This window comes from Podarcis filfolensis, assembly GCF_964270895.1.
Source record: "Podarcis filfolensis genome assembly, chromosome: 14".
NCBI lineage: Eukaryota > Metazoa > Chordata > Lepidosauria > Squamata > Lacertidae > Podarcis > Podarcis filfolensis.
Window position 1 is genome coordinate 42,289,703 of NC_139616.1, and position 27,660 is coordinate 42,317,362.

The 27,660-nt window shown below is 41.1% G+C and overlaps 1 protein-coding gene and 1 long non-coding RNA gene across 2 annotated transcripts in view; one reads left to right on the plus strand and one right to left on the minus strand.

The window, feature by feature from the left end:
• The window catches only part of CYTH3 (cytohesin 3), a 63,841-nt gene that overhangs the window by 6,385 nt on the left and 29,796 nt on the right, over nt 1–27,660 (minus strand). The window contains exons 2-9 of the mRNA XM_083585326.1: nt 22,344–22,426; nt 21,204–21,268; nt 19,617–19,683; nt 15,157–15,275; nt 7,655–7,735; nt 6,359–6,471; nt 5,692–5,840; nt 4,337–4,448 (exon numbers count right to left, since the gene is read on the minus strand). Coding sequence (XP_083441452.1) covers nt 4,337–4,448; nt 5,692–5,840; nt 6,359–6,471; nt 7,655–7,735; nt 15,157–15,275; nt 19,617–19,683; nt 21,204–21,268; nt 22,344–22,426 — 789 coding nt within the window. The remainder of the gene's footprint in view (nt 1–4,336; nt 4,449–5,691; nt 5,841–6,358; nt 6,472–7,654; nt 7,736–15,156; nt 15,276–19,616; nt 19,684–21,203; nt 21,269–22,343; nt 22,427–27,660) is intronic.
• On the plus strand, nt 18,645–21,197 carry LOC310749033. The gene is made up of 3 exons (XR_014541444.1): nt 18,645–19,112; nt 20,716–20,858; nt 21,067–21,197. It is a non-coding gene; the product is annotated as an uncharacterized lncRNA (long non-coding RNA).

Genomic DNA, 27,660 nt, shown 5'->3' on the forward strand with positions numbered 1-27,660 from the left:
AGTTAGAGGCTATATTATGTCCAATATGACTTTAAAAGCAAAAGCAATAATAATAATAATTTTATTATTTATACCCCACCCATCTAGCTAGGTTTCCCCAGCACTCTGGGTGGCTTATAGCACATAAAGGGATTACAGGGCTCACAGACGTAGCCCAGTGCTGCTCTTACATTCCATTCATGTGTATTTCTAGTTTCCTACCACATGCAAGCCTATGTTTCATAGTCCTAACAAGTCAAAATAACATTTTTCTGTTGGGTGTGGTCAAGGAGCAGAAACAGAGGAAGGCTAAGATGCAGAACTTGATGAAGTCAAGTTGGTGGTGCGCTGCATGTTGACTCAACGTAAGAGCCTCTACAAGTTAAACCACATCTTGATCCTTACATCTTAACAGTAAATTTGATCAAACTACTCTTCAAAATTAATGGCAAAGACTACTAACTTGAACTAGTGCCAAGAGGTGGTGGCATGCAGATAACAAACAGGAAAGAGCCAACATTCGCAAATGTTTATCTCGGTTTGGAATCAGAGAACAGTCAAGTCAATGGAATCCAAGAACAGTCAAGTCAATGGATGCCAGGGCTGAATCAGCCAATATACAAAAACCAAAATGCTGGAGAAGAACTTGGCATTCTTGGGGTTCACCAGGACATGAAAAATGTAACATTTCCTTATTGTGCTCTTGTTATCTGGCAGAAGACACTCAAGTTGTGAGCCCAGTCTACTCCATTTGATCCATTGCCCGACACCTTAGCCAGTCTGCTTCAATGTTCATAATACTCTACTTAGATAAATCGCACTGTTTCTCTAATGTCTCTCTACATAGAGAGTCCAGACTTCTTTTTCAGAAGAAGGAAACCTGAGCATTACTCACTCTACAGCCATCATTAAAAATAACAGGGGAGGAGATGAAGCAGGTAAAAGACAAAAGGAAGCCAAATTTGGTGTGTTTATGTACAGAGCAGAGCGGACCTAAGCAGTTAAACTGGAGCCCAAGAAAAGTCCTGCTTTTCAGGGACTATTCTGGCATAAGGTGTTGCTCTCCCTTCCTATCATCCTCACTCTGACAGCTGAAAAGAAGGAGCATCTCCCAAAGCAATCTGTCTTCCCTCCACAAACAGAGCAAGCATGTTATAAAATTAATGGATAATTCTAGAGGCAAACATTTAAAGCAAACCAAGTGACAGGTCATCTGGAAATCATATGTAGTAGTAGTACCCCATTCATAGCATAAGGTCAGTTAATAATGGAAAGGGAAAGAAGAGTCAACAGGAAGGATAAAACATCACACACACAAACATACACACCTTGCAGATTAGAGAAGTCACATTACTGTACAAGGAAATCAATAAAAGCAGCTAAGTGAAACTTTAGAGCACCGGAAAAAATGAACAATGTCCTTCATTCGTAGGTGTTAAATTAAAAAGAAAGGTATCTTGTATCAAGGAGACCTAAAAGCTTCACCAAGAGTTATGATGAAAAAAGATGGTAAATGAGGTAGGATTTAACAGCTACCATGTCTGTGTAAAAGCATATCCTGAACAGTGGACCTTTCCACAAAATGTTGGTAAAAAACTTGCTGGTAAAAAGGACACCAATTTGGACAAGTACAGTAGTTGACTCATTCCCTTACAAGAAAAATAAAAGGCTTTGGGAATCATTACTGACACATCACAAGCATCATCAACCTAGTGCCCTCCATCAGGTCCAGGCAAGCCAAGGCCCAAACATCTGGAAGGCACCAGTTTGTGCAGAAATTGGCAGAGTAGAAAGAAGGCAGATGATGCCCCACCCTTCCACATTCTAATTCCCACTGCAAAATAGTTCATCTTCAGTAAAAGCCTCAGAGTGGCCAAAAATAAACCCAAGAAGCTAACATATTTACCTCTTGAGCACAAGAGGAAAATATTAAAGCCAGACCTCAGCTAAGTACAACAAATGCTTTAGTACTAGACAGTTTAGCTGAGCTATTGCCAGCAGACAGTGTTATTAGAAGAAAAAACAATTCTGGTACAGAAGAATTGCATCCCGGGATCTGTCGCCTGTGAGATCTTTGTCCAGCTGGAATGTCTACTAGAAAGGGCAGAAGGAGGGATTTTATTACAGCCACCGCCCCCTCATTTGGCCCACAATTAATCCTTATGCAATGCCTGCAAACTAACCCAAAATAAACTAGAGTCTGATGCTGCTAGGAAAATCTTTGGCTAGCTTTTCCCAGTCTGCTGTCTCCTTCCAAACACACACACTCCAATACAGTCACTGTCATGCTTTATAGAAGGCGATTGATCTATGTAAAGAAAGATAAGAAGTAGGATTAAACAATTATAAAGCGATTATATGTTAAACTTCTTAAAATAAGCATGGTGTATTCTTTGACCAGGACCTATAACAGCTGGGGGTTGGGGGCCCCCAAAGTGGATGGGCACTGCATTTCAAATAGTGTGTGCGCACTACATCTTGTGTTCAATTATGCAGGGCAGGGCTTACCCGCCCCTTCCCAATATTTTATTCAAGTTGGCCCCCCTGCTTACAAGGCAACTTTACACTAGGAGAATACAAACATCAGACTTCTGGCCAGTCTTTATGGAAAAAGTGTCAAGGGGGGTCTCAATGCACCTTATTTTCAACAACAACCCAAAGCTGCCTCTGAACCTGGTTGGGATTAGGCCTTTATATCAGCATTTTAAAACAAACAATGCAGAAGCAAAGTCTAAATTCACTGGTGACCAAACAAAACCTGATCTTTGGCGAGACTGTCTCATTAAGACCACATTCGTAACTAAGCTACCTCACATTTCAAAAGAGCCTGAATGGACTCCGCACACTTTGGCCCTGAAACACCAACCAGCTGCCAAAAGTTTCAGGTTCCTACTGACTCAGGAGGTCTCCAGCTTTGTTCAAATAAACTCTTTAACATACACATAAAAATGTGCACGGAACAAACAGGCTCCTGGACTTACTATACAGTTCAGATGGAAATACTTATTCAAAAAAAGAAAAGAAGTGCTAACATCTTAACATACTGTTTCCTTACAAGAACGATTCTATTTCTGAAGCACATGAAGGTTGTGTGTGATACTGTCTAAAGAATCCTTCCTCTCGGATTTATTTCCTGCGAAATGATTCTAGAGCTTCTCTTCAGAACCGACACTGCTTTTCCCATTCATGTAGACATCTCTGTGTCTAAACAAGCAGCCACAACCGTTTCTACTTACTAATCCAAAATCTCTAATTTAGAGTTTTGTGGTAAGTCTTTGCTTAACGTCTTTGCATGATTATTTTTAGGGTTACAGTACCTCTCTGTAACTGTCCAAGCCTGTCACAGAGGCATCAAGGGTAGAGGGGAAAGTTACAATAAACTTTGTTGGGAAAACAGATAGGGTATGTTTGTTTGTTTATACATACATGAATAAATTGGGGGCACATAGCTCACCAATCCCATATGGATCAAGCTGCACAGAACTGGTACTGAATATCGAGGTCGTCAACTGCTAAGTGTTGAGCATTTCAAACGTGAGCTAGCAGCTAACATTTGTGCTCTTATGCATGAGCAGAATCCCATTGGCTTCGCCAGACTAAAGTTAGTGGTATTAAGTGACAAGCATGGTAACCCCACAAATGCTGTAATAATGGAAACTGAGCAACGAGGAAGACAAGGAGGAAGGCGGGGAGGGTAAAATCAAAGAGAGAATGAGCAACAGAACAAGAGAGAGGGGATAGAAAGCCATCAGTTACGTACCTCCTAATGCAGAATAAGCAGAGACAGCCAGTCACAGAACAGAAAGGTGATAGGTCATAGGCCATAAGGAAAACAAGAAGGCACATTTAAACCACTCATTAAAAAATCATAGCCAAAAATCAAACCAACAGAAATAAACAAGTACCAGGGTTTGGGGGGGGGGACTAAAGACATACAGGAATAACCTTTGGAAGAGAGAGGTGTGTTCTTTTGTGTGACCGCACAGAAAACCTAATTGTGAATCAACACAACAGCATTATTGGAAAAGGTTTAAAGTTTTTTTTAAACAACAACAACCCTGTAATCTATCAGATTCTGCTACCTTTACAAAAGAAAGAGCCGGGACTCGGTTTCGGCTGAGGTTTTCAACCCCAAGAAGCTGGAAATCAAACTTCACTCAAAGTTGTGAAGTAGGAGGATAATAAAGTAGTAATAAGACAAAAGAATTATGTAAAGTGGTTGGCAATATTTGAGCAGAAACTAATACTGATTCCATTGCATTAAATTTTCAACGTAATAGTGGGGCGGGGGGGGATACAAAAGCAGCACATGCTAATACACAAAATAAAGTATCAGGGAAATTATCCACTTACTGACCTAATTTCAGCAGCCAACCTTCTCGGTCTGGGTTAAAAAACGTATGAGTTAAATCATTCCCATCATCTTCTGGGATTTTAAAGGGCTCATTTTTAATGCTTTCGTATAAATTCTGGAAGAAAACAGGAGAGGAAAAGTTTAACACCACTGCCAGGGCTGCAAGGTGCAGCCAGCAGGTTCTGTCAAAGCACCTCAAAGAGAAACTAAAACCAATTATTTTCAGAGAAACTATTTGCACGGTCATATTTGCAAATAATTTTGCACTTTTCATGGGCAAGGTAAGCATGTATTGTGCTAGTTATGTTAATTGTTCAACAGTAGGTCACAAAAAAGGCAAAAACGGAAGCACTGGAAATTAAATAATCTGTAAACATGTTCAACCATTCAAAACACACCAAGAAACACCTGAATCAGGCAAAATGGGTTTGCATGAATCTCTCACTTTGAGAATCACCCACTTTAGAGAAAGCAAAAAGGCTAATGAGATTTTTCCTTGGAAAATAGTAGTTCTACTTTGGAAATCGGCAGGAAGAAGCATCTACCTGCAAGATACACACTCGTTTTTTTTTTATATATATATATATATATATATATATATATATATATATATATATATATATCTCATAAACATCTTTCCATATTCAGCAGGACATAGAGGAGGTACTATGGTAGTTGAATGTGAGGGAAGAAGCAGAGGCCAGCTTGGTCAACACATAACAACCATGATAGGTGAATGTACAGTTAACCATTTGTGTTGGAAGCATTTGTTCATCTTCAGAGATGGAGCTCCTATCCAGGAAAGGTTCCGTAGTAGAGCACATCTTGCATGCAAAAAGGCCCCAGATTCAATCCCTGGCATTTCCACTTTAGGACTTCCAGAAACTCTGGAGAGCCACTTGCACACAGCACAGGCAGTTCTGAGCTAGATGGACTAGAGGTCTCACTCAGCTTCTTATGTACCAATGTCAGTTATGTAGATGTGTGGAGGACATTACAGTTAATGGCCCCTTGCTCACACAAGAGAGTTAGTTCAAAATGCTGCATAAAGTATAAACACAACTGAACAAAAGCAAGTGTAAAGTAGTGGCTGGCGTGGTGGACCTGGAGACTGGGGAAACCCCAGTTCAGTTCCCAGCACAGTCCCTAAAGACTGATTGCTGTCCTTGGGGGCAAGCCAGCTATTCTCAACCTAGCATTACTGAGAGAATTATTTCTCCAGAGATCCAATGTTACATGATAATAAATCCTACTGTGTTGGTTCCCAAAGAGATCAGTGCCAAAATTGATGCACTTGTTTCTTGGCCCCACATCAAAAGCAGAAAGTCGGCACACTTGCCGTTGTAAAAGCAGCTTACCCGCAGCAGTTCCTCGGGGAGGTCCCCGCCCTCGTTAATACCTCGATTCATAGATATAAACCGCTCCACTGTTGGTTTGTCTCTGACATTGTGGTTGTGTAGACTAGTGTTTAACATAATGATTGCAAAGGATAGCACATAGCATGTATCTGAAATGCAACATCAAAGTGGAATGATTACTCTTCATAAAACCAGCCCATGGCTAGTTATTAATAAGAAAGCAAGGACATGAGAAGCCCCTTCTCTTCTCCCAAAACCCCAATGGTGATAAGTCACACTTTGCAACCGGAGCTTTGAACCCACCCAAAGTTCTTATGTATGCCAGAAAAGAGGTAGCTAAAGTGATGAAGATTTACTGCTTTTAGAAAAGAGCATGCCTGAACCACTCACAAATTAGTCTCAATTTCCCGTAACTTAATTACCATTAAACAACATTCCAAAGCAGGCTAGACTAAAGAGATGAACAGTTCACCTCTCCCACTTGGGTCTCTTGAGAGGAACCATGGGTCTCAGTGGAGACACTGAGCCAGAGAAATGAGCTTGGACTCTTGTGCTCTCTCCAGTCAAGATTGTTACAGGTTTCTAGCTTGCTTCTTGTCATCCAATTTTTAACCAATATTACTGACACAATAAACACAAACAGGCTAGGAAAGCCATCACCACTAACCTGTAGACTGAAAGACTCCAGGGTTACAAAGGCAATAACGTGAAGCAAAAGCTTCCATCATGCGATCTATTTTTTGAGCCTCTCCCGGAAGCCTGAAACTCCACAGGAACTGCCTGCAAAGATATACATTAACTTGCATGTCAGATATCACCCACCACAGTATCTCTTGCTACAACACTATCAAACACTATGTCTCTGTAGATCAGTGCTGATTTCAAGTTTTTTCCAAAATAAAATTGGTAGCCTAGCAGCTTACGTTAATCAGATGCCCCAGTCATGTGTTACAATGAGCCACAGTTAATGGTTTACTACGACTATGCCCAAGAGGGCTCTCCACTTGTGTATTGTGGGAGAAAACCATGCTTCCTGGCTTAATATTACACCCAACCCAGCATCATGGTATGTGTTCCTCCCTTCCCTCTTGTCCGGTGTGGCCACATGGACAGTTCTGGGACCTTTCACTTCTGTTTTAGACTAATCATATCTTGTCATGACTCATAACATCTGAATCAAACAAACCACAGTTAGTACTAACTAGGACTTACTAAACTAAACAATATCATACCATACTTTTATGAAATTGGCTTGCATTAGTAAACTAAGATTGACCATGGTTTAGGATTTGGCTACAACACAAAAGTACAGTTAATTGGAAAAAGAAGCTTGCAATTTCCTCACTGCACAACCATTCCTGTAATGCTATGGGTTAACATTAAGTCCAAAGGCAACTAGAGTAATCACTCATCTCCACCTGGGTGAGTTCTGACAGAGTTCATTAACACTATTGCCAGCAATGCTGCTCTGCTTATAACACTCCTTTGACCCTTCAAAATACATTATTGAAATGCACCATGAAACAAATTATTTGATTTATTATTTGAATTATTTAGGCAACAAAACCTATATGCTTCATTTAACAGCATGCAAAACTTGAAAGAGGAGTTATTTACTGTTTTGGGTAACATTGTGTTATCAGTGGTGAAGGTTCAAACCATAATAGGTCAAGGTAGTCTCAAACACTATTTGCTGTGACTTATCAACATGGCCTGGAATTCTTATTTTCTTTAGCTATATGATTCGTAACCTTACATTTCAGTCTCTCTCTCTCTCTCTCTCTCTCTCTCTCTCTCTCTCTCTCACACACACACACACACACACACACACACTGTTACTTGTGTTGCTCACCAAATTGAGGCATTGGGGGGAGCAGATTCTGTTATTTTTGTGGCCTCTGCTTAAAAATTGCAAATATATTTAGGAAAAAGTTGTAAGAGAGGGTTTTTTTAGTGTGCTCACCTTAAGGCTTGTACAAGATTGAGATCAGCAAACTCATGGAGTTCAACAAAAGCCTGAAGTACTTTAATATTAAAGTCATCCCTGTGAAATAAAACACACAGAGTAAAATGTCAGCGGCAATTCATTTTAATATTCTGACTTCTTTTTTACCCAGCCTGCCTATCCACAAGGTTTGGCTGCTCACATGACCAAAGGGAATCTGGGCTTCATCAATAACAGGTGTCCCAATGGTCCTTTGTCCCTTCTCTTGCTTAGCCTCTGCTACCTAGGTTGCATTGGTGTGCATAGATACATACATGTGTGACTTGAACTAGGGCTTCCCAGCACTCAGGTTCCAGTGCCTTATCTCTTATGGCACCAGCACTCAAATGTCCACTGCAGAACTTAACTCTGGAACTGCCTTGTAGGTTGCTGCACCCACCTGTCCCAGGTCCTATAAAGCCCCAGCCTCAGAGCTGGCTCCTTAAGCCTACAGCACTCATCTTTTGCACAGTGAGACTCCCTGCTGACCCAAGACACTTTGCTGCCTAAAGGGGAGCAGCAAATCCTCCCCTCCACAATCAGGCTGCATGATTTTCAAGGCCAGTTGAGTTATTTTTGCACCTGCGGCAGAAAATCTCACAAGTGCCTCTTGCTATCCCCTGGCAATAAAAACACAATAATAATAAATTAAATAACCAACTATTTGTTGCCCCCAAATTCAACTGCCTAAAATGGTAGGGATGGCTGTCTACGCTCCTGCTCCCTTTGATCCTTTCACTGCTACCTGACCTCTGCCTGTTTCAGACCACACTCACTTTTAGCCCGTGAGGGATCCCATTGCCTAGAACTTGAATCTTGACTGAGGCCCAACACTATTCCCACATCCAGTTCCCCAACCACAGTGAAATACTGGATGCACACCAAGCTGACCCAGTTAAGAGGCGTGGCACTTGTGTGTCATATACCAACATTGTTCCTCAGATGATCCTGCACAATAACCACATGTACACAAGAAGGGGAAGCAGGGATCCAGAATATGATGATACTTAAAGCAGGGCTAAAGTTGTGGAGTAACCACTCACTCAACAAGGACATCCATGCTTAGCATAGGCCAGACAACATCCAATTTGAGGTAGTCCAAGGCAATGCCCTCCTTAACAAATAACCATGCTGTTAGCTGCCCTGAGAGAAGGAATTTTTGTTGAAAACTGCAGGATACATATTTAACAACGGCAATAAATGCATCAAGTATCCAGCCAGCGCAGAACTCAACTTCTTCTGGCTTGCTTTCAAACAAGGTGCAAATAAGTTCAATTTGCAAGTAGTCACCTGCAGGACCCAAGAACCCTCTGTATCTGAACTGGCAGTCAAGTTGAACCGAATATGAGCCATGTTTGTTCTCAGTCGCCTGTAGTGGGAGTAAAAAGCTATACAAGCAACTTGTTTGTACATGCAGTTTCCCATCTCAAAGGCAATGGAACAAACATGCAATTCCCAGAATTACAGCCTTCCCAGAATTCCCAGAAGTTAGGAAGAAAGAATGAGCTTGGGCTTCAGTTTGCCATTACATTTTCAAACTTGGCATTACAGTCATAAGGACTAGAAAATTTTCCCCCTTTAAATCAAACCTGGAAATCTCAGTCCAGTGCCATTATGAATTATTAAAGCTGTGCAGCAGAAGAGCATCGGTCAATTTAATATTTTAATAAGCAACTTACATTTTATTCTCCTATGCACTGTACAAAATGTAAACTCATATAAGGGCATGAATTATGAACTATGCTTGTTTTATTCTTTTTTAAGAAAGAGAAAATTGGTAATACAACTGAGTCTTTGACTCAGCACCATTGTGAATTTCAATACTACTGGACTCAGATGCCCTGTAATCCTTAGGGTGTGTTTGAATCACATCATTAAATGAAAATGTTGCAGATCAGCTTCTAACTCAACAACAGGTAGGCGGGTTTCTAAAGCAAACAGGTGCCTGAATCGCCTCCTTAAGTGTACATAACAAACCTTTTCAAGTATTTTAATTAATATGTTGAAAACTCCACTCATTAAATAGGATGTGAGCAAGTTGTTGCTGTTATAAATACAATAGAAGCTCTTGCCAAGGGGAAATTAGTAGATCAACGCATCAAAAGGAATGTTTTTATCCTCAATGGGAATGGAATAAAGAAAGTAATTAACGTTATTTAGAAAATACACTCAAGAAGAATCCTTCGGAGAAATACCTCTAGGTTTCCCTCTTGGTTATACAGTACACAACTTCAACCTTATCTGGACATGGTACAGCCATTTCTAGTCTGTATTTTCCAGCAGGGTGGAAGCTGGTAGAGGAGGGGTAGAAAATTCTGTCCCTTGTCCAGAGGTCCACTGCAATCCTATGCTGGGTTCAAAAGAGGGGATTTCCCTCTCCTGGCAGACTACATGCTTTCTATGTTGGACACAGAGGGAGGTTGAACTGCTGTCCTGGTCTCCCTGCCCTTGCCAATGACAGTCCACTGACTCACTTCCACAGGGCCAGCTTGCTTCAGGCAAAACAGAAAATGCTGCTCCCACCCTGACACCTCTCCCCCACCCTCCACTGCTGCTGCCTCCGAAGTGGCAGGTAGTGGCAAAGGGGGTGGCTGGGCATGGAGGAGGAGGAGGAGGAGGAGGTAGGAGGCAGCAGAGGAGGCTGGATCTGCCACCTGAGGCTACCACCTCACCTTGCTAATGGGTGGACCAGCTAGTGCCTGCATGCAATGCCTTGCCATCTATGGCAACCGGGCACTATTTGTTATCCATTTATAAGCTCTTATTAAAGCTTATTTCATGATACAATAAAAGAAACTATTCTAAAACGAAACACAAAAACAGAGAAAGAGAAAAGAAAACACAGTCCTCTCTCAAAGGTAGCCATTAAGCCCCGTCTCACACAAAGTGGTGGGCCCTCCCAGCTCTTGCCTGAGAGCTTTCCTTTCTTCTCCCAGCCTTTCACCCTGGGAAGTCTTCCCTTCTCTGACTTCTCACTCAGAGTCCTTCCATCCACCCACCCATGTGTGTGTAATCCTTGGACCCCAATAACGGCCCAGAGCAGAGGACACCAAAGGAAAACAAAAGAAAAAAGAGAGAAGATAAAAAGAACGATCTTAAAGAAGAAAAGACAGAGAGAAAAGAGAAGAATAAAAAGGACTTCCGATTTTCCGTCTGTCAGTTACATAAAAAATTATTCAAAACTATTTGTTGTCCTGCATGCAAATCTGGTTCACTATAAGAAGCAAGTGGTAAATGCAGAAGGTTTAAGACTAGTTCAGAGTAAAAAAAATGCAGTATTTTCAGCTGAGTGCAAGAATAATAATAATAATAATAATAATAATAATAATAATAATAATTTATTATTTGTACCCCGCCCATCTGGCTGGGTTTCCCCAGCCACTCTGGGCGGCTTCCATAGAAACCAAAAATACAGTAAAATATCACAGATTAAAAACTTCCCTGAACAGGGCTGCCTTAAGATGTCTTCTGAATATCAGGTAGTTATTTATCGCTTTGACATCTGATGGGAGGGCGTTCCACAGGGCGGGCGCCTACCGAGAAGGCCCTCTGCCTGGTTCCCTGTAGCTTTGCTTCTTGCAATGAGGGAACCGCCAGAAGGCCCTCGGCGCTGGACCTCAGCGTCCGGGCAGAACGATGGGGGTGGAGACGCTCCTTCAGGTATACTGGGCCGAGGCCGTTTAGGGCTTTAAAGGTCAACACCAGCACTTTGAATTGTGCTCGGAAACGTACTGGGAGCCAATGTAGGTCTTTCAAGACCGGTGTTATGTGGTCTCGGCGGCCGCCCCCAGTCACCAGTCTAGGTGCCGCATTCTGGATTAGTTGTAGTTTCCGAGTCACCTTCAAAGGTAGCCCCACGTAGAGTGCATTGCAGTAGTCCAAGCGGGAAATAACTAGAGCATGCACCACTCTGGCGAGACAGTCCGCGGGCAGGTAGGGTCTCAGCCTGCGTACCAGGTGGAGTTGGTAGACAGCTGCCCTGGATACAGAATTGACCTGCGCCTCCATGGACAGCTGTGAGTCCAAAATGACTCCCAGGCTGCGCACCTGGTCCTTCAGGGGCACAGTTACCCTATTCAGGACCAGGGAGTCCTCCACACCAGCCCGCCCCCTGTTCCCCAAAAACAGTACTTCTGTCTTGTCAGGATTCAACTTCAATCCATTAGCTGCCATCCATCCTCCAACCGCCTCCAGGCACTCACACAGGACCTTCACCGCCTTCACTGGTTCTGATTTGAAAGAGAGGTAGAGCTGGGTATCATCTGCATATTGATGGACACCCAGTCCAAACCCCCTGATGATCTCTCCCAGCGGCTTCATATATATGTTAAAAAGCATGGGGGAGAGGACGGAACCCTGAGGCACCCCACAAGTGAGGGCCCAGGGGTCTGAACACTCATCCCCCACCACCACTTTCTGAACACGGCCCAGGAGGAAGGAGTGAAACCACTGTATAACAGTGCCCCCAGCTCCCAGCCCCTCTAGACGGTCCAGAAGGATGTTATGGTCAATTGTATCAAAGGCCGCTGAGAACTTTTCCTCTGCACACTACTGCTACTACTACTACTACTACTAGTAGTAGTAGTAGTAGTAGTATTTCTATCCCACCTTTCTCCCAAGCACACACACATAAAGACATTCACAAGATTTCAGACTTTCTTTTTGTTGTTTAATTATTTTTCAAAAGAAGGTAGTGGTGATACCACTAGGGTAACCCATATTAGGTCCTGGTATCACCCTTTTGTGGGTCCTGACCCACCAATAAAGAACAGTGCTCTGGAACTGAAATTTAGATGTGGGTGTGAAGACCAATTGTAGCTTAGCCATAGGCTCTTTGGGTGTCTTTTGACAAGGAACTCTCCCTAAGGCTCAGTTCATGTATAAAACAGAAATAGTGACAACACAGTTGTCATCCATCTGTAAAATAGAAAAAATAATGACCACATGATTTTTGGGAGGATAAATGAAAGAAAAAAAAGATAGTTTTGCCTGCCCAGAACCTTAAAGCTATAAAATTCCTCAGTTTGAACTTCCCATCTCAAACATTCAAATTATTGCATACATTGTACATTTCTGCACTGCAAGCTGATCCTCCCCAAAGACAGATGGGCACGTGAGGATGTCTTTTAAATATATTTTTAGTATACATATAGGCATTTAACCATCGGAAGAAATGTCGAGAAAGTGTTTGGAAAATTCTCAGACACTAAATAACTTGCTAAAGATAATACGCACTTGGCTAAAACTTATCTCCCCTGAACTGACATGCCATTCACAAGTGGTACAGCACAATCCTAAGCTTGTTACTCAGACGTAAATCTTACCAAATTCAGTGAGACTTACTTTCAAGTAAACATGGCTAGGACTGCAGTTCTAAACACTTCCTAGTTCCACCGTGCCTCTAAGTATTAAGCTACAAAACTTTCATACAGTCCACACAACTGCCTCATTGGGGCAAGATCTACTGGGAAGAGTTGCTGTGTTCACTAGGCCTGGCCTCCTGAGCTATTTGTCAGGTATAGGCCAGGGGGACGCAGCTTGGCCAGAATGGCCTCACAGGGCAAATACGATGGCCTAGCAGGTTTAATTAGATCCATAGAACAGAAGTTTCCCACTCCAGATGTACATAGTTAGCTACACTTTCTTTTTAAAAAAGTATATTTTATATTAGCTACAATTTAATGACATAAATTAGGAACAACACAAAAAAGCAGCTCAGTTCTGTTGCAGAACAATGTTCTTTAACTTTCAACTGCCTACATTAGAAACACAAGAAAGCCTTACTCCTAAGAAACTCTGAAATACCATGTTAGATATTCACACCCAAAGAGACTGAGAGTATCTAGTCCTCCAGTATGAATTACTACTTTTGTTCATGCCATTTTGCGACTGCAACGGAGCTTGTGAACGATGCCCCATATTTTCGTCTCCAAGAAGCATTACATCACAATAAGGCATCTGGTATCTATTAAGATACTCTCTGCCAGAGTCTGTACTATTTTCAGTCACGTATAAGGGGGGGGGGGTGAGGGACCTGAAGCTGTTTGCAGACCAGGAAATCCAGGTTAAATTGGATAAAGAAGCTCTCAAGATGATTTAAGTTTGCAGTCTTTGCTATACATTGATTGCAGTTTTGGTTCTACATTTTAAAGGTCAAATTTGCAGCCAGAATGGCCTTTATGTTTAATATTTGTTCACATTAAAAGCTAGGGGATGCTGCTATCCCTCTGAAGTGCCGGCTTAAACTATATATTACCACCAATAAGATGTTCACAGAAGACAACATTAAACAGACGAAAATAACTATTATTAGGACAGGCAGTAGCCTTGCTGATAGCTAATAATTATGTAGCCAGCTGTCTCCTAAGATTAGCAGGCTCTTCTTCTCTGGTCTCAACATTAAATGCCACACATGATTGTCAAAATCTAACTCTGAAACCTCCCGAGATTTGCATCACAAAACCCAAGCATTTAATTATCATTAATCCTATACACTTATTTTTATAAGTGTTTCCTCTACTCAGGAAAGCATGTGTGAAGAAGATACACCTGTGCAATGTGTCATTTTGCTTCCAGTTAGAAGAAACAGTCCCTGCCCAACCACATGCATTCCTATCTAGATTTTTATTTTTAAGAACTCTGAGTTTCAGAAGAAAAGGAATGCAATGGAGAAAATGCCCCTTGGAATTCGCAAACCTATATGAGCTGCTTCGAGCTGTGGTAGAGCACACACTTTGAACACAGAAGGTTCCACATTCAATCCATGGCTTTTCCAGTAAGAAGGATCAGGAAGCACATTATGAGAAAGGGTATGAGTCAATGGTGGAGATCCCTTACAAAGACAGGGAAGGGCCCACAGCTAAATCACAGAATATATACATCATATGCAGAAGGCCCCAGGTCTAATTCACAGCAATTAAAAGGATCAGGCAGCAGGTGAGGTGAACACCTGAGACCCTGGAGAACTACTGCCCAAACAAAGTTGACAATACTGGGATGGTTTGGACAAACATTTGGTGTCATGTATAGCCGCTCCTATGTTCCTATCAAAGGAATAAATAATAAATGTGCTTATATAAGGAGGTAAGTTGAATACTGCAAATTACTTAGTAGGGAGGCCACAGGTGATAGGATAAAGTCTGTGCCTACAGACTCTCTGCTTTCTATAGCTGCCCATTAAGATGCACTGCTGGTTTGCTGGACTGTGGTCACCATATGCTTTCAACATAAATATTTAACCATTTTAAAACAAAAGCAAAAACCTCAAAGTACATTTTCATCTGCTGGGTAGTGGGGTGATATTTCTGCATCATAGTCATACTGAAAAACTTCTCAGGTGTTCCTATTTTCCTGCATGGCATATATATTCTTACAGATGTGCATGATATATAGCCATGGTCAAAGAGAACAAAAAGAATCACAAGAATGGCTCCCCATGTCAAGCTTAACATAAAAAGACACACAGGTTGTTCTCTACTTACCTTTCACCGAGATAATCTCCAATGACGGTTTTATTTAGCCCTTCCCCTTTATAAAGGAACTGTGCAATGTCCTCAGGAGTATTCTGCAAGAGGTCATTTTCTATGAGGAACTGGATTCCCTAAAAAGCAGCAGGAGGAAATGAATTCAGTTGCTTTCGTCTTCACAAGATTATATGTTCTGGAAATATTAAGCTGTGGAGTTATTATATCGATTTCATTGATAAGTAGGAGTTTGCCTATGGTTGACAAATGCAGCCTCATCTGTGCACACCCTCCTCAAAGCTCACCTTTTCTGGGAAGCCTTTGGATCCAGTGGCGTAGCGTGGGGGGTGCAGGGGGGGCGGGCCGCACCGGGCGCAACATCTGGGGTTAGGGCAAATCCATGGGTTAGGGGGCGCAAATCCACGGGTTAGGGGGCGCAAATCCACGGGTTAGGGGGCGCAAATTACTTGCCTTGCCCCGGGTGCTGACAACCCACGCTACGCCACTGTTTGGATCATCCCCCTTACCTTACTGAAACTAAATCAAAATACGTATAATCAAAATAATCAGCTATTATGAACATCCCTGCTGAATTACACAACAAAGTCCTGCATTCTGTTCTGTTCTCACAGCGGCCTATCAGGTGCTTAGCGGAAGTCCACAAACAAGACATGAACACAATAGCACTCTTCCTTGCCTAATCATGTCTCCATAGCATCTCAATATAAATTCCTTGTATCACTAGTTAAAAGATTATAAGTATACAAGGTGGAAAATAACTCTGCCCAAGGCTTTGGACAGCTGCTTTGTATATTGATTAAGGACTTTTTAGCCCGACTAAAGGGCAGTTAAAGCAGTTTACAAGATATAAACATAAAATGTACAATCACAATTCACCTTAAACCCTCTGAAAAGATAGCAGTGGAAATAGGCAACAATATTGTTCACCCCAGGATAATATCATTAAAAACAAATAAAGCAATTCAGCACTAGATGAAGCATCAGCAGCAGACTAATATGCTTTTAAGGAAAATAAACTGGAAATAAATAGATCTTCAATACACATTTGAAGACTCATAAAGACATGCATGACCCTAAATTGAAACAGATAATACCAAGCTAGATGCACCAGTTGTCTGAGTCAATACAAGAGACCTACGTATGTTTATAAACAGATTAAGGAATTTTAATCTGCCGCATCTTTAATCCCTGCTTCTTTTCTCTATTTTTTCTTTTTCAATATTTATTAAATGCAGGTATATTGTTGACAAGCAAATGATGCTTGTTGTTTGCAAGTCTTTTATTATTACATTAAATCATTTTAGAAGATCTACTAAACAAATAGTAATGATATAAATTATTATCTATTCCATGTTAGCCCTCAGGATGCAAATTACAGAGATAATCTTCTTATAACTGAATATTTGTCTGTTCATCATGCTAATGACTTGACACACAGCATGATCTGGGAAACTTCAATGTGAGTAGATAGAAAAATAGATAACACCATGTAATTACAACTGTATCGTCAGATAAAGCAGTTAGTTATAGTAATCTGAGCCATGGAGCTAACTGTGACATTAGCATTCAGTGCATTTGTATCTATAAAATTATATATAGCCTTATATATTATGCACCGTATTTTAATCTAAACTTGTGTCTTTATTTCAGCTAAGGCTGAAACCTGTAATCTGACCAGAATGGGGTTTACCTCTAAGTAAACATACAAAGGATTGAAAAAGAGCTACATATAATGGTATGTCCTGAAGTCAATAAAATAATCTCCAATTCTGTCAAATGACTTTGAAATAGAGCACAGACATGTGAGCCGGTTCAGACATAACAGACAGTTATGATTTGGTAGTACATGAATGAAATCTTTTAAAAGATACATGGACTCACACAATGCTATTCCCTCCCTCCCTGGCTTGCGGCACATCCTATTTTGCTATTTCATCAGAACTGTCAAACTAGGGGGGGTGTTTGCCCTGCAAACCAGGATTAGTAACCAGGATCAAACCATCATTTCCAATGGCGGTTTGCAGGGCAAACACAAACTCTGGTTTACTGGGTTGGAAAAAGGCAAATGGATACCGTATTTTTCGCCCTATAGAACGCACCATCCCATAAGGCGCACCTAGTTTTTTGGGGGGAAAATAAAGGGGGGAAAATTTATTTCCCCCCCAGGCGCGGGGCTGGGGCGGGGGAAGCCCGAGCTTCCCCCGACCCCAGCCCCAGAACAGGCAACTCTCCGCAAGCCGCGCGAAGTCTGGGCACACTGAGCTCAGCGCGCCCAGCCTTCGGCATGCAGGCAACTCTCCGCAAGCCGCGGGAGCCCGGTGCGGGCTCCCACGGCTTGCGGAGATCTGCGCGAAGCCTGGAGAGCGAGAGGGGTCGGTGCGATTAGGCAAGGAAGAGTATGTCCTCCCCTTTTTTATTTTCTGTTGGGAAGCAAGTTTGCACCTTTTTATTCAGGTTGGCGTGTGTGCATTTTAACAGGATTTAAATGAGTTTAATCATGTTTTTATTACTGGTTTTATTGCTGTTATCTTAAGCAGCAATGGCACTTGCAACAATGCAACAGAAATGGCAATGGTTCATTTTTAAAATCAGCAAGCTCAAATGTGGTTTTTAAAAATAAACTGGAGATAATGAAAAACAATATTTGTGAACAAATGGAACGAGCATTTGGATGTAAGCAGACAGATTGCAGAAACAACAGCAGTAAAATATTTTGCGACTGGACAATTCAGTCAACAACTGCAACCTACTTTATCAGGGCAAACCCAATGCCATTTTATCAGTCTGAGGAGCTATTTTTAGTATAGGAAACTGTATGCTCTCTCTTTCCCCTACCCCATCTTTCCTCTCCTCTACCCAGTCTCCCTCTGAATTGCTTTACTATCTAGAAAACTTCCCTGAACACCCAGCTGGAACATGAATACCAACAATCAACTTCATTTTTAAAAATCGCAAAGAAAGATGCACATTTCACTGCAAAGGGGAACATGTCTGCCAACCATGTTTCCACTCATGCTGAAAACCACTGAAAGCTAAGAAATTAGTCACAATTCAAAATCTCATCAATAGACTCCATTTTTTAAATCTGTATGCTTCTGAAATTACTTCACTTTAATAAAGCCTGCTTTCTGGAAATTCAGATGCCCCAAGCAAATATTTTGTCATCTTCCGAAACAAACCACTTAGGAAAACAAGACTCCAGACCTATTCAAGCTTTTAAAGCAGGAAAAAAAGAACAAGAAAAAGGCAAAGAACTGAAAGAAGAGGCAAATATGTGCTGGTTAAGCTGTCTCTCAAAGATATGAGACAAGGAGCATAAAGTGCTTTATATTATTAAATACAGTATATGTAAACATTGAGCTGCAACATCTTTCAGAGGAACGATAACATGGAGAAATACAGAGCAGGGACTAGTCCTGGTTGCAGGGCTGTATCTGCTTTCTGTGCAGGATCAATCCCTGGCATCTCCAGGTAGGGATGAGAACATTCCTTTCTTGAGAATCTGGATAGCTAGGCTACTGGCCAGCAGCAACAATACTGAGCAATAGGTCAATGGTGTGACTCAGTATATGCCAAACACTCTAAGGCAGTTGCCTAGCGCAGCACTTTGCATGTGATGCAGGGAAAGGTGAGCAGTCCCCCTAGAACAATGGCATCAGCTATGAAGCTCCATCTTGGGATCATCCTTGTGAAGTCAGCCTTGATTCCCTGTCAGCGGCTGTCTGTTAGCGCTTATGCCAGCACAGGTCTCTATAAAATCCCCACCAAGGAAGAATACACGTGCCTTATGTGCGCTGATGAAGCAAACAGAACTAGGCTTTGGGAAGGAGACAGGAGGACTCTAGGACTCTGACAGAGCTCTCAGGTCTCCTTCCCTGTGCTGCAGCTCCCTGCCTTGCCTGGGGCTGCCAAAAAAGGCCTGGCAAGCCATATGTTGAATCACCCTGCCTTAGGTGAATGGCTGAGACAGTCTTATTTTGCCAGTCTTTGGGGTCATTTTTTATTTGTACCAACTGCTACAAATGGTTTGATGTTGCTCTGGCTTTTTAACTCTCCATTCTTCTGTACAGTTGCACCTTGGATCCCAAACTCCTTGGTACTCGGACGATTTGGCTCCTGAACACCTCAAACCTGGAAGTGGGTGTTCCAGTTTGTGAACGTTCTTTGGAACCCAAATGTCCAATGGGGCTTCCGCAGCTTCTGGTTGGCTGCAGGAAATTCCTGCAGCCAATCAGAAGCCGCACTTTGGTTTCCGAACATTTTAGAAGTCAGACAGACTTCCAGAACGGATTCTGTTTGACTTCCAAGGTACGACCGTACTTCATTGTGATTTTATTGTATATATGTTTTTAATCTACTTTGCAAGCTGCCTTGGGATCTCTCGTAACTGAAAAGTGGGATATAAAACTTCATAAATATATAAGAAGCATACATTCTCAAGAACACAAAAGTCCTACCTTCTTGGGATCCATATTGAACTTTTTTCTTCCCATAGCTATTTGTTTATTTCTCTGTGTAGTTTTGCTGTATATTTGTAAGGGGGGAAGTAAAAGGAAAAGAAGATTACACAGATGTATTTGGTTAAACACCTTTGATATATACATTTTAAATGTTATTTACATGTTAATCTTATACAGCTAGTATGAATAGGATGGAATGGCTGAACTTTTACTCCCAAAGTGAAAGGGAAATATTTAACCTCAAAAATAATTCAAAGTAGCTTTGACTTCATTATAGATTTTTAATACATTGTGTTTAAACCCTCCTGACATACATTAGAGGAAGGGCATTAAAGAGGATAATGTGCATGGCTTAAACTCACAAACCAGTTAAACTGGATTATTTCAATCCAAGCCAATTGGCGGTGCAATCTTTGGAGTCTCTGTACTGGCAAATAAGCCTTTAGGTCTGCTGCAGCGCTAGCACAAAACAGCAGCCTATGATGTTGTAGTGGCTGAACATGCCAGCTGAGGACATTGTGCCAGAGAAACTGTGGGAGTCTGCACTATGTTAGCTGCATCACACAAAGACAGAAAAAAGTGTTGCAGAAACGAGGACACACTGCATTCTAATGGCATTCCAGTCAACACAAACCCAGATGCACCCAGAGCGACATACTGAGTATTAACTTTAACAAAAGTACTGAAAGTGGCAGACAGCACAGCAGGCTAGATACACCCTATTTGCTAAGATCAGGATGCTACTTAATTACTTTGGTGTATAAGTAAATTGCACAGCCCTCTTGGTGGCTGCTTCCCAGACTTCAGAACTCCCTCCCTGGAGAAGCTAGACAGGCTGCCTATTTGCTGTCCTTCTGCCAGCAGGTGAAGACAGCCTTTTGGGAAATTACTGCTTTTAACTAAAGGGTGTGTGCCATTCCATTACAATTATTTTTATTACAATTATTTGTATGTTTTAAATATACAGTATTTTATAGATTTATATAGCTTTAATTCTATCAATGTTTTTAATCATGATTTTTCCTATATTTTTAGCAGTTTGAAGGGAGAAAGGTGGGGTATAAATAAATTAACAACAACATTTTGTGTCCTATAGGTTCCAGACACATGCTCCATTGATTTTAATGGACCAAATAGCAAGAATCATCTTAGCCAAGTTTAATACTAAATGTGCAGAACCTACACAAATGCACAGCCATCAAGGGGAAGCTTACAATGACGCAGGAACAGTGGTGTTATGTGCAAGGTAAAAGGGAGAGACACATCCCAAAACAGTGCACTCAGTTGCCATTTCTCAACTTTGTAGTGCCCGTGGTGCTGAATATCATAATCATGGGGCTAACTAGTTGCTGTACCCCATCCTACATTTGCTAAACTAGCTCTTTGTGGGAATAAGCAGTAAATTTCAATAATAGAACTACTACTAATTATATTCCCCACCTTGAAGACAGGCAGTACATAGGGGCCAAGAAGATGATCAAGGTCTCTGCTGGAAGTTAGGCTATTTCTGCAAGGCCCTCAAAAAAGCTGAAGCAACAGAATGCTGCTTTTCCATAAAGCACATATGTGACAAAGTCAGCTTACCTTTCCTCTACACTTGTCAAGTTATCAATTTCAGTCATAACCTCTGCTATTTCAAATTTTAACCGCTGCAAAAATGAGAGAAGAATAAAAGCGAACATTAAACAGCTTTTCCAAAAATAGGTGGATTCCACTGGCTTCTTTTTGAATTTAGAAATGGAGCAACAATCCTATCACAAAAGTCTGCTCTGTTGTATTTACCTGCAATTTCATACTATTCACACACCACTATGACATTTGGGTGTATGAGGTGTTAGCGGAGGGGTAGGACCTCTGGTGGGGGACACCTTGTGCTCCTTCTGGGGTAGTTTGTCCACATTTGGTCCTCACCCTGCACTCAGTTCTCACATGTGGCTCCTAGAAGCTGTCAGCATGCAACAACAGCCACACCTGGCAAATGGTTTTGACTGGCTGGTAGCCAATGGGTCTCAAACCCCCAGTGCGTTAGGACTTGCCCTGCATGAGAAGACAGGCTCCGCCGGATTGAGCGCATAAGACCAATTGTGGGTCCAATGCAATGGTCAAGAATGCAGTTTCTGCACATGTAGAGGGAAGCAAGGGGCAGATGGGGCCTGTCAAGCTGGGAAGATAGCCCATGTAGGAGAAGGAAAACTCTGATCCTAAACCTCTGCTGTCTTGTGGGATATCTTCAAGAAAAGAAAAGAGCAAGGAGTAAACCCTACACAAATCTGGAGTGGAATCCCAAAAAAGTTGGGTGGGGCCTTGTATGCCTCCTTCCAGCAACTACTGCAGCCAAGCTGGTGCCAAGTGTATTGCTCTGCTTTCCTTTGGACCACATCAGTCAGACCAAAAGGGAGGTCTTATCGTCTGGGCAGCCCAGGACCCCCATGCACACTGCCCAGGCTTGCGCCCCAGGGAGGTCACTATGTGCTATACTGCAGTGGTTTGACTTCACCCCCGGAGGTGCACTCCATTGTCTCTTGAGACAGATGGATGCCAACAACTATGACATCAATTTCTGCAGAGGTACAGCACTTGGGACATCTAATTCTAATAGCAATTATTGGAAATTAACCCCTTCAGACTGTGGTAAAAAGCTACCATAGTGTTTTACAACTCAATACACAGTTTGTATCATTAATTTCAGAGCAACCGACATTTTGATTTAAGGAAAATATTTACCTCAATATCATCAATTAATTCTTTTTTTCTACGGCGAATATTGAAAAGCTCCTCTCTCTCTTCTACAGAAAGATCATCAGGCACTGGAGGGGAAAACACACACAATTATGTATAATTGCTTTATACTCTGGTACTTCATGTTTCACAAGTAAAAGCCTCATTCACATCAACAGAGTTTGTGCCAAGAAAGCACAGACAACATTCTTAATGACCAACTTTGGAGAAAATAGTGGTGCCAGTATACAGAACTTTGTATTAACTAACAAATGCAATTGTCTCAGGGTTTCAATATGAATGACAGATAGTTTTCACATTATAAAAAGTAAACTGCTTTCCATTCTATTGTGTATTACATTCATATTACAAGCATCATTCCAGTAATCAAAGGGCATTAAAGTCTTCCTTCATCTTGGTTCTCTTGTAACTCTGTTTTATCCTCAGTTGTGCCTCAAGTCAAGTACAGCCAGCAAAGGGAGCCAGCATATTTTTTCAGCAGTAACATAAAACCATAGTTTATTGTTGCATGCATGAGCCTGCTTCCCACTCGACTGCCCTCATATTCATTAGGCGGTAAAGAGCATATGCTGTTGAGTTGCATCCAAGCATACCCACTGAAATTAATGGAGACAATAAAAATTGGTTGGATACAGCCCCCCTATTTTTAATTAATTTTTAATTAATTGTTATTTGCCATTATGTCTGAACTGGAAACTGTAATTAGTTTTCACTATACAACCCAGGATTTTAAAATCTTAATGTGAAGATGGCGCGTCTGAACAAACCATCATTAAAGCTAACCACAGTTTGGGCTAGTTCTGACATAACAAAGCATATTTATAATATGTTTTCTTGTGAAGAGAAGCTCTTGTCATTTAGGGGAAGTATTAGTCTAACAGTAAACACCTTCAGGCTGTCACATTTTCCCATACATAATTCAACACTGTCAGCTTAACAACTGGACTAACACATCTTTTCAACGAGGAGGTACAGCACAGGGTAATTTGGAAACTGTTTGCTTTAAAAAAAAGATAAAAGGAGTTCGTGCCTCAGACTTCATGATAGACAAATATTGAAATAATTAGCAACTTTATTTTTTCCACATTATCAGTAAAGTGTAATAAATGAAGTCATTTCAAACAGCAAATGCTTTTTGCTTATCTAAAAACACAAACATTTTGAAAACTGGATAAAAAGAAGCAGCAAATGTTATTTTTTAAAAAATAAATATTTTTGTCTCTTCTTCAATGTATTTGACCACTACTGAAGTTACTCTCAACGCCAAATAAGCACCAGTTGGAAGCATTCATAATACTTGGTATTCTGAATATAAATAGCAAAAGAATTAGGAATATCAACCATAAAACATAATGAAGTATTGCCAACTAATCAAATTTACTCTTCCATATATATATTCTAAACTGCAAAGAAATACCATGACGGAACAATATGCAGTTTAGTTATCCACAACCTTTAAAAAAAAGTCAACTCACAGCAATAACTGGAAAATCTTGAGTACAAAAGTCCTCCATTTTAAATAGGTTTGCAAACATGGATGCTTCTTCCTTCCCATGTGATGATATTTAAATTATCCATTCATTTATTCATTGAATCTATATACGACTCTATACCCAGAGGTGTCAGAGCAGTTCACAGAACAAAATCAAATTATAAAACCACAATATATATATAATCAAAACAACAACAACCCAATAACACCCCCCCAAAAAAGAATGACAATTTAAAAGGGCATACAATGTCAATCAAATCAACCAAAGGCTTGGTTAAAAAGGAATGCTTTTGCCTGGCGCCTAAAGGTGTATAATGAAGGTGTGAGGCGAACCTCCCTGGGGAGAGCATTCTACAGATGAGACGTGGAATTTAAAGCTACTATTTTAGTTATGTTTCATTGAATTGGGGGATGTGTCTGTCACTGTCTTGTAGTCAGCTCCCATATAATTATGGGTAACATTTCCAGATCATGTAGGTACTTCTCAACCCATCATTGCACCACCATCAAGATCACCGACTCTGGTGTGGGGAAAACCCATACGAAGGAGAGCATTTACACATCATAGGATTTGGAAACTATAGCCAAAGCAACAAAGAAACTAGGCCAAAGAGCTGAAATTATGAGAAGACATTATGGTATGAGACCCAAATTAGGCAACTAAGCTGTAAGTGACAAAGCTTCCAGTCATGCAACACAAGGGTTTGCTGCTGTCTGAGTTTTGGTGCAGTGCAACATGACAATCCTAAACAAAATCTTAACTCTATCGGTGGTCTGCTCTAGAATTCAGTGTTCTGTGGAACAGCACTGTTAAAAAAAACAACAACACACACACACACACACAAAAACAGGTGCAATGGGAGAGGAAATAAAACATGCTAGTGTAGGCATATTTCCTCTGAAATTAGGAAGAGGAAAGGTAACCTCCACCCAAATGGGTCACTATTTTATTCTGATTCACTTCTGATTCATATTGCCACCCATTATTCTAAAAATACAGCTACCCAAAATGCCACTAAACCATGCAGTGGCATCACAACGGGGGGCGGGGCGGTATGCCCCGGGTTCCATGTCTGTGGGGGTAACAAGAAGTCACCCATCCATCTCTGCTGTCATATGTCATTTCTACATACCTTAAATCATCCACAGCCTTTTTGTGACATGGTACTGAGGATGTGTTTTAAAGAGAACTGCCTCAAGACACCAGAAGGCTACAGCACGGACAGCTTCTTAAAACAATACTGAAATATACACCAATAAAGATTTCCATAGATGAACGAAGCCTCTAATATTAAGCATTTTTAATAATAATAATAATAATAATAAAGCTAAAAACTGTTTTCTAACTATCAAATTCCTAACATTTTTGTAGTCCACTGCTTTGTGCAGGAAGTGCATGGATGGAAAGGTCACCTTTTTTTAAGAAAAAAGAAAGAAAACAAGAGATTTCCTGCACAGGGCAACAGTTTCAGCACAACTGAGCAAGCAGCTGAAGCATACCTTGATGCCATCATGATACAGTTACAAAAGAAGTTTCCATTTCTTTTAGTGCCAGAGCATACAAAAAGTCACTTACCAGGGCACATGAAACAATTTGTTTCAACTCCGTTCTACGCAAGAAAATGCAAAATCTATTGGTTAATTCACATTTCGTTAATGATAACCAGAATCATCCACAGTAAGGGCTATTTTTAGGATGGGTTTCAAAGAGTATTGAGGAAAGGCTCAATAAGATGGTTTTAGAAGAAAATTGCTTGAAGACTCTTTAAAAGCTCCCAATCAACTTCCTGAACTGCCGACCTTTACTCCTCTTTCCTTAAGTGAACTTTCTCCAGGAGAACAAGCAACACAGATAGTACAGCCCATGATGTGTATGCCCCGCTCAGTGTCTTTGCATATAAATGCAAATTATATGACTAACAGAACAATGCTTTCCTTTTTAAAAAACATAGTACGTCAGTTGGCAGTTTTATTTTCAATCCCTTTCCTAAGTATCCCTCATTTGTAATACATGTTTTTACAGCCACCACACACTGGGTCAACATCTTCAAGAAGCTATCCATTACAACCCCAAGTTATCATGCCTAGGCAGTCACTGTCAGACCTGCTTAGCATATAAGTGAAATTAGGATCTTTTGTCCCAAAGTGAACCACTTTTACACTGAATTGCATTTGCCATTTTACTCTCTATTCACTCGGTCTGAAGATACCCTTTGGAGTGCCTCGCAATCCCTTTTTAACAACCCTGAACAATTTGGTATCATCAGCAAATTTTGTTACCTCCCTCGTTACCCCTAACTCTAAATCATTTATGAGCAAGATAAAACAACACAGGTTCCAATATTTGAGGGACTCTCTTTTCTATACTGAGAGAACGGCCTACTACTTTTTACTTCCTGTAAAGAATAGACAGAGAGAGTACAGCTAGGCAGAAAAAACGTCAGATTATCAGTGTCCTCAACCCTCTGCCAGACTTTGAACCTTGCACCATCCTAGACAGAGGGCAGGCCACCACACTACACAGATACCTGAATTAAACCAAGCCAACAGCCTCCCCATAGGTCACTTCAGGGCCTCTTCCTCCATGCAAAGTCTGGGTAATTTACTTGCAGGCCATGCCAGGGTTTTTTTAAAGTTAATGTGTAAAGCTAAACTGAGGATTGAGAGTTATGGAACTAAATTTCCATTTATGTCTTTATTAGCAGTCAGTGTACTTCTTTAGCAGACTAAGTTCCAGTCACAGAACTTTCTTTGGAACAGTTTCAAAGATGATGCCCATTTGCAAGCCCCAAAACCCAGCTTTGTGAAAAAATTAGACTAGTGCTTCTACCTCAGAAGAGATGTAAAAAAGGGTTGCTGTCAACAAGTTTGCTTCTTGTCAAGAGACAGACCAGAAGCATTGAAATGGTATCATGTGACAATTAAGCACACAATCCCAGTAATAAAGATACTTTAAAAGGTTCCAGAGTGTGGTCAGTCATTTTCAGTAAAATAAAGAATGGTATTCTGTTTTTTGTTAAGACGCATGTTATCATTACAAAAATGGCTGCTCTATATTCCAGTAAAACCTGTATGATATTTGGGGGGCCGGTGGATTGAATTGCATGGTCATTTTCAAGTCAATACCTATTACAAACACAACTGCAAAAACTAAACTAACCGGCCTAGTCCATTATTCCGAACAGCTTTTCTTGTGTCCACTGTTCTACACACACACACACACACACACACACACACACACACACACACAACTTTTCTACTTAATCACTAGAATCTTCCCCAACTTCCATATAACATTTATAAATAAAGAGTTCATCACTTGTAAGCTACTTAGGATCTCACAAAAATTTCCTACAATGATAGATTTGTGGTCAGATTTCATTGTGGGACAATATTTTTCAGTACAAACAATCCCAGCAGAATATTTGTCAAGGTTCACCCCTGTCCAGGACTGAAACCTGGGGACTCCTTGGAAGAAGAGCAGGCAGCAAGACCATCACCACCCCAACAGATCTCTGTATCTCCCACAATGTTGAGGAGTTATCAGATCTAGACATTTCCACCCTGGGACCTGAAGTCTCCACACCAATTGTCTTGCCTAAGTTTATTTTCGGCTCTCAGACCTTATCCTTCACCTCCAGGCTCACAAGAGAAAAGCTAATGAGTCAGGCATTCAGGTGGAGGAGTTAGCAGGTGTCTAGATCAATGACTGGCTGAGAGCAACCAACGGGTAAAACCTTCAACTCCTATATGAGACTGAAGTCTGAGCTGCTTCCTTGCTGAAGCAGCAGCTCCCTTGGAGCTTCAAGT